At 37.3% G+C, this 7,636-nt stretch overlaps 1 protein-coding gene across 1 annotated transcript in view; it reads left to right on the top strand.

Moving 5' to 3' along the window:
• Positions 1–1,453: 1,453 nt before the first annotated feature.
• The window catches only part of LOC107730676 (collagen alpha-1(XXIV) chain), a 119,783-nt gene continuing 113,600 nt past the window's right edge, over positions 1,454–7,636 (top strand). Inside the window, exon 1 of the mRNA XM_016541549.1 lies at positions 1,454–1,844. Coding sequence (XP_016397035.1) covers positions 1,789–1,844 — 56 coding nt within the window. The 5' untranslated portion in view covers positions 1,454–1,788. The remainder of the gene's footprint in view (positions 1,845–7,636) is intronic.

Here is a 7,636-nt window from a genome sequence, read left to right as displayed (position 1 = left end):
TTAAGCTATTTCATTGTGGCCATTAAAGAATAATTTGTTTTGTGCAGTTAATAATAATAATAATAATAATAATAATAATTGCCTAATAATAATAATAATACTATTATCAAATAAAAATTACTTTATTTTACAATCACTTTATCAATAAAAATTAGATTTTATTTGCAAGTGTCCACATATTTAAAATTCTGTACTGAAAAGAAAAACTATATAAAATATGATGATTATTATTATTATTGAAATTATTATTATTAATGCTGTTTGTCTAATTAAAGTGATTATCAAATAAAAATGACTTTTTATTTTATAATCACTTTATCCATAAAAATTTGACTTTATTTGCAAGTGTCCACATATTTAAAATGCTGTACTGAAAAACTATATAAATATGATTTTATTATTATTGTTGTTGTTGTTGTTGTTGTTGTTGTTGTTGTTGTTGTTGTTGTTGTTGTTGTTGTTGTTATACAGGTTTTTATTGGCCACAATGAAATATTAAATCGAATTATTATTATTATTATTTGTGGTAACATTTGTGTAATTAAAGTGATTATTAAATAAAAAATACGTTTTTATATGATAATCACTTTATCCATAAAAATCACCGGTTTTATTTTCAAGTATCTGTCCTCGTATTTAAAAAGCTGTACTAAAAACGATTTCCTAAATTGCAAATAAAATATAATCCGTCTTCATTTATACAGTGTAAGAAATATAATTCGCCCAGTCATGTCTCGATATTCCAATATTTACCCAATATGCTTAATATAACCCAATACGCTTATAATATAAATATGTATTTGCATAGCAATTTTTTGGGGGTTCTTTAAAGTAAACCTTTATGCATTTGAAATGCTGATATTAAAATAAAACATCACTAATTCTTACAATACATCCACATTTTCAACCAGTATAATTTTCAAAATCCTTCCGTCTCGAATGGAGACGATGGTTAAACACGTCTGCAGAATTGTACACTCTAAAAAATGCTGGGTTAAATACAACCCAGTGCTGAGTAAAATAGGGACAAGCCCAGCAATTGGGTTGTTTTGACCCAGTGGGTTAAATGATTAACCCAACCTTCTGGGTAGTAACCCAACCGCTGGGTCAAAACAACCCAATTGCTGGGCTTGTCCCTATTTTACTCAGCACTGGGTTGTATTTAACCCAGCATTTTTTAGAGTGTAGGCTATAGTATAATCAATTTAAGCCGGATAAATCATATGCAATATTTTGTAAGATACTGCTAAGGCAGCCTAGTGCTTGACTGTAGCCTAATTATTTTTATTGCAAATTTATTCCTCCTTGCTAATTCTGAATTTGGCCAAAAAGCAAAGTCTGTTCCAGAGTGTTCTGGATGTAAATGAACGGACGGATCGGATGGATGATGTCACGGCAGTAATGAGTGAAACCCAACACCGAGCGCGCAGCGCAGCGCTGGAGATGCGCCGAACCGAGCAAGTCCAGACACATGCGGAGCTCAGAGCCCGGAGCGACTCTCTCTCTCTCGTTCTCCCTCTCCCTCCCTTTCTCTCGCTCTCAGTCCGGTTTAATACGGATCTTCTGACCTGCTCTCTCAATAAACCCGCCGTATCCCGTCATCGCCCCGTGTTTCCAGCAGCGCGCTTGATGTTCGAGGTCTGATCCGTGAAGTTCTCCATGCGCGCTTGCTCGCGGAGATGTGGACGCTGCTGATCAGGCTGGATCTGGTCTCATGAGCCGGTGGTGTCTTCTGCTGTGGAATTCTGTTTTCGCTTTGAAAACTGCTGCTTGGACAAATGCATACAAATGCATTTAGGAGCCCAACGGACAAGGAGTGGACAAGTTTCTCCCACAACGACAACGTGAGTAACTCAATCTCGGGGGCTTCTGGAGAGAGACCCGCTGTGCAAAGCTTCATTCAGGTTCTTCATAACATCATATGGGAGAAAAATTATGAGAGACCACCATACTTAGGAGTTAGTTCTTTCCGCGCTATCGATAATAAAAAGAACGATCAGATCGCGATGCATTTATTGGCGTGCATTAATCATATAAACTACATAAGTGTTTTAACTCGTGCACAGTAGACATGCATTCCTAAATAAATGCTGGAGTTTCGTGCAAACTTATTAAATATAGTTTTCACTGCAATCCCAGTCTGTAACCCCAACACCAGATTGACTTCTGACATTATAGCCTTCATAATGATCACAAATCAATTGGGATTTTGAGTCTGTCTGCTGCTGTATTTTCCATATGTTGATCCGGGGTTAAACTCCTCTTGCTTTAGAACCAAATGTGCACCAGATGAGGAGGCTTTCTGATTTACTGGCTTAGCCTATTTGTTTGCATATATGAACTGTAACTGGTTTGATAAAGTGTGGATTTGGCTGAAGTGGTTGTGAAATATGAGTGTGTGTGTTTTACTGTGCGCTGTTAGTTCCCGTTCCCAAACCGACACACAACAGCAGCAACATTCCTCATGGAGATGAGCGTTGACCTCTAACATCTGGACAGCCGTTCCTGACTCAATGAAAACCCAGCAAATCCACACATGCACCTGACTGCGAGCTCGCTTCCTCGGTTTATCTCAAAACACTGATGTTAGATAGCATGTTACTTCTTGTTAAATGTTGTTTAGGGGCTTTTGACTGAAAAAGTGCAGCACTTTCATGCAAAAAGCATTGTTCTGCCCTCTTGTCTTTCCAAACCTGTATGACTTTCTTTCATCTGTGGAAAAAGAAGATACTTTGAAGAATGTCTCAGTGTTTTGGACCCCATTGTTCTTCAAAATGTCACATTTTATGTTCTGCAGAAGAAAGAAAGGTTTGGAATGATGACCGAATTATCATTTTTGGGTGAACTTTGGCTTTCAGGAGATGTTTCTCCATGCAGGCTTGATTTGCTCATGGAAAATATGGAAATATCAAGGAAAACTCGGACAAATTGGGTAAAGTGATGGAAAGTAATATACATTTCCAAAACATTTAATTGATGACAGATGTTGATGGTCTTATTGGAGACATTTTGTGTACTATTACGTTTAATCGTTTGTGTCTGTTCATGTCTAATCATGGAAACCTCTTGGAGATTCATTGGTTAAAAAGTGTGGAAACTTGATTTGACACCTAAAATGACTTCATAATCTTGAACCCAATGTAATTGGATGGATTCGGTCAAAAGGTGTGTGAACGTTGATCTGATTTGACACCTAAAAATGACTTCATAAGTTTGAACCCAATGTAATCGGTTGGATTTGGTCATATTAAATAACATTCTTGACATTGCAACAGTCACTTATTTATTGCATTTATTAGATGAGCGTTGAGTTTCATTGCACATCCTCCAACCTGGAAGCAATTCTCTGGTCAAAATGCATGGGAACCTTGACCTGATTAAACAGCTAAAAGACACTTTCATAAGCTTGAACCCAATGAAATTGGTCTGATTAGTCATAATAAATAATATTCTTGACATTACAATGTTCATGCATGATTGCATTTGTTAGTTGAGCATCGAGTATCTCAATGGAACCAATTCATTTGTCAAAAAGTGTGGCAAAATTTGACAACTAAAAATTACTCTCATGAGCTTGAACCCAATGAAATCAGTTTGATTGATCAATTTGATTTGATTGTTACTAATGTATGCATGTTTGCATTTGTTAGATGAGCGTTGATGCATGTTTAATGAATTCATTCAGTGTTGTTGTGCTTCCAACAATGGAACCTGATCAAAACAGAGGAGAGATTGAATGTATTCAGAAGCATTATGTTATAATCTGCTAGCATTGACCATATCATCATATATGTACAGTAGAAGAGAATGAGTTATTTTCTAAGAGTTATGCTGTTGTTATTGCAAAATAAACCCAGCAGGGTGATCAGAAGGGTCTTGTATCTTGCTGATGGGATTTATTTTGCAATAATGACCATCGAAATGTCCTTATTTGTGGTTTTGTTCAAGTTTTCCATTACATAGCTAGAGATTTTTTTGTTTACTTACCAGGAACATTGCACTTTACTTTTCAGAGATGTTCACAGATACTTTAGCTCTACTTGTTCTTGGTCCATGTTTGTAGAGACAGTGTCTTTGAAGTTGTTTTGTGTGCGTATTGTTCCTCATCTTGTCAAAAAGGCTGGACCTAAACCAGCATGAATTTCCAGGCTGGATTGTTGCTGGTGAATCTGCATAACCGTGCCGTTCACCAGAGAAATTAAGTTGTTGAAAGAGTCAGTCTCGCTAGAGAAGAAGCTTAGCATCCAATACGCAGGTCTTTTTAGAAGGTCCAGATCTAAAACTAACCCTGGGTTACCAACAGAACAGCGTTTTAGTAATGAAGTCACGCTCTGGCTGCAGGTGTGAGAAACCAACGGCAACAGGATCAGATATTGGCAGCCGATCAGTGAGCGAACAATCTCGGCTACGCGAGCGTCTGCTCAGTATGCTGAGAACACGGCTTTAGCTCTGGCACGGACTGAAATGAGAATAAATTATGCAAGCGCTGTGAATCAGAGAGATCTACATTAGCCACACCCCTAAAAGATGATTGGTTGAGACGTTTTTGAGCGACTTCCTTGCTGTTTTGTGAAGCTGTAAAGCCGTTTGTGTTGCTAGAATTGAAGATAGACAAACAATCGGGGGTCAAGTCCAAGTGAAAAGTCAAAGTAGTTGCTTTAGGATGCTGTCATGTCAACTATCTCCCAATGCTGTGGACATTTAAGGTCAAAAAGCCAATATTAAATACTTACAGGTCAATAAGGGTCAGGAAATATTGGTTTCCTAACTGCAGATGCTACTGAAGAGCCAGAATGTTTCTTGACTGGCAAAAGTTTTCTTGACCTACAAAAGTGGATGCAACTTTCCGAACCTAGTTTTATATATTGAATAAATTGTTTGTATTTGGGGTCACATGGTCAGTTAAAATATTTGTAGCACTAGCAGCCAAAAAGTGTGGAGACCTTAACCTAAATTTGACAACTGACAATGGCTTTCATAAGCTTCAACCCAATGTAATCTGTCAAATCTGGAAATGCATTGGTCACAACGTATTGGAAGTGGATGCAACTTTCCGAATCTAGTTTTATGTATTGAATCTGCTGTTTATATTTGGGAGTCACATGTTCAGTTGCAATATTTGTAACACTTGTAGCCAGTGTTGGGGAATGTTACTTTTAAAAGTAATGCATTACAATATTGCTTGCATTACTCCCTAAAAAAAAGTAACTAATTATGTTACCTAGTTACTTTTTATGGAAAGTAATCCGATATGTTACTTTTGTGTTACTTTTTAAATCTGGGCTGGGCTTCCTTGTTTGTTTTAATATTAAAAAAGTTCTATTTTTGGCCAATGTGAAAAGTCCTTTCACACCAAAAGTAAAATTTATAAAGCTCAGGCTTAAGAAAATGTAAATTCACGTCTGTAGCCTACAGTAGATGGCGCAGCTCAAACAACCCTTTCAACTGTGCTGCTGTTCTGGATTGCATGAAGAATAGGATGCATACAGTTGCTGTTTTAACCGCACAGACAAACTCTTGTTTAGATTCGGGCTCCTCCGCCGTGTTTTGTTTGTGTTTTTCTTTTCTTTTCTTGGGCCGTGGAATGTCGCACCGTCCTCTCAGAGAGAACTGTGGGAAAACAAACAAGTTTGACCAACCGATCAGGCTGTTTATTTGATCTTTCAAGCTGTTTAAAGGGACCATTTCGACCTATCTCTCAAATGGACCATTGACACTCTATCTTCAATCTCAATTAGGAGTGTCAATGTTTATTTGAGAGATAGGTGGCGGTAATGCACTTATAAGTCTGCGATCTGCCGCAAAGCAAGAAGAAGAAGAAGTCGCGTCACGCGCCGGCTGTTGAGGACGCGCTCAGGACAGTTCAGGCATTGCAGTGCATCAGAGGTAAAAAACGATATAAATACTGTTCAGTTTCTTGCACAGACCGATCGTATTGTGTCTTTACACATCGATGTATCGTCACGAGCCGCAGGGTTTAATTTGGTATTTTTTGTGTATGTTTTTTTGACTCTCAAAGCCGTGATTCCCATCCACCTCCATTATATGACTGACAGACTGCAACGGTTTGAGTTAAAAATCTCCGTTTGTGTTCTACTGAAGAAACAAAGTCACCTACATCTTGGATGCCCTGGGGGTAAGCAGATAAACATCACATTTTCATTTTTGGGCGAACTATCCCTTTAACCTTTGGTTTCTGTATAGACAGATATGTTTTAGCAAACTGATCTTGCTCTTTAGCGCCACCTAGGGTTGAGCCGTTTTAGCCATACAAATACTGTAAAATCCTTCTCGGGGCAGCAGTTGCTCACACTTTCTGAGGTGAAGGGCCATTTTCCTTTGCTGTGCGTTCAGCTTCTCTCGTCGACAGGATAATTACAGTTTATAACGGCACCAGATGGACCTCCATTAGCCCGCTCCGTCACAGTCATAAAACGCTTTGTTTGGGTTTCATTTCTCATGTGAATTATACTGTCAGGACCCCCCAAAACACACTCGCCCTCCCAAACTGAGCTTTCTCACACACATTCAACAGCTAAAGTACATGAGTTTGACTTTCTCTGTCATAGTGCAATGTTATGTGATGTCTATGGCTGTTTTTTTGCAATACCATAATATATTAATGCAGTTTATGTTTACATATATGTCATACTATGCTGTAAAGAATATTTTAGTATTATGTACTTTTATAGTAAATGTTAATATTTTGACTTCGCTTTTGTTTACAGTTTGCATTTTAATTGAAGTTTTGAAAATTGAGTTTTGTGCTTTGGAATGTTTATTAGTTTTTGTGTTTTTTATTAAATGGTTGTTTAGCTTTAATTTTATTTTATTTCAGTTAGTTGCCAAGGAAACATTGATTTTTTTGTGTTTACAGTTTGTTCATATTTATGCATTATCACTGCAAAAAGTGTTTTCCTCAGTAGAAAAAATAAAATCAATACTGATATCTAAACATTTTTAAATCAATATACAAGATGCAAAAATGACATAAGATAAAATATTCTCGTTTAATGAGAAACTGATCAATTATTTTATGATTAAAACATGAAAATATTTGCCAATGAGATCAGAACATTAAGAATTAATTCAAAGGGTAAACAAGTTTGTTTTTCTGACCCCACTAGCAGATATTTTTAGCCTAGCCTACAAAAATTATGCTTGGAAGATCTGTTTTGCGTAATTGTCATTAATTATTAATGAGTTTTATGTCTTTTAAAATCACTGTTGCACAGGAAGTTCTATGTTAGTCTGAGGTTTCTGGTTTGTAGCCCCGCCCACAGTGGAATCTTATTGGTTCAAATTCTCATGTATTCTGATTGGCATTGATTTCTGTCAGTGTATTTGTTGCTGGAAACGTGTTGCATCGCTCCTGGTTAGGATGAGGTTTTACCATGGTTTTACAGTGATTAAGGGCGTTTTATAGGAACATCTCTTATTGCATGGCCTCGAGTGGTTTACTGTTTGATTCTGTACATCTGAGGAGCACATGCTGGGTTCCTGTAGTGAGTCACTGGAGAACAGGCTTCCAGCAGGAATTCAGGCCTGAGGGATTCACAAACAGCAGGAATGTCTTAAACACATCTGATGCTTTCCATTCACGCTGGAAAACAATGAAAGCATCATGCATGGCTTT

This window comes from Sinocyclocheilus rhinocerous, unplaced genomic scaffold (genome assembly GCF_001515625.1).
Source record: "Sinocyclocheilus rhinocerous isolate Xijiao unplaced genomic scaffold, SAMN03320098_v1.1 scaffold2358, whole genome shotgun sequence".
Classification (NCBI taxonomy): Eukaryota; Metazoa; Chordata; class Actinopteri; order Cypriniformes; family Cyprinidae; genus Sinocyclocheilus; species Sinocyclocheilus rhinocerous.
Note: the sequence above shows the minus strand (reverse complement) of the source record. Positions and strands in the feature narration are given on the sequence as shown.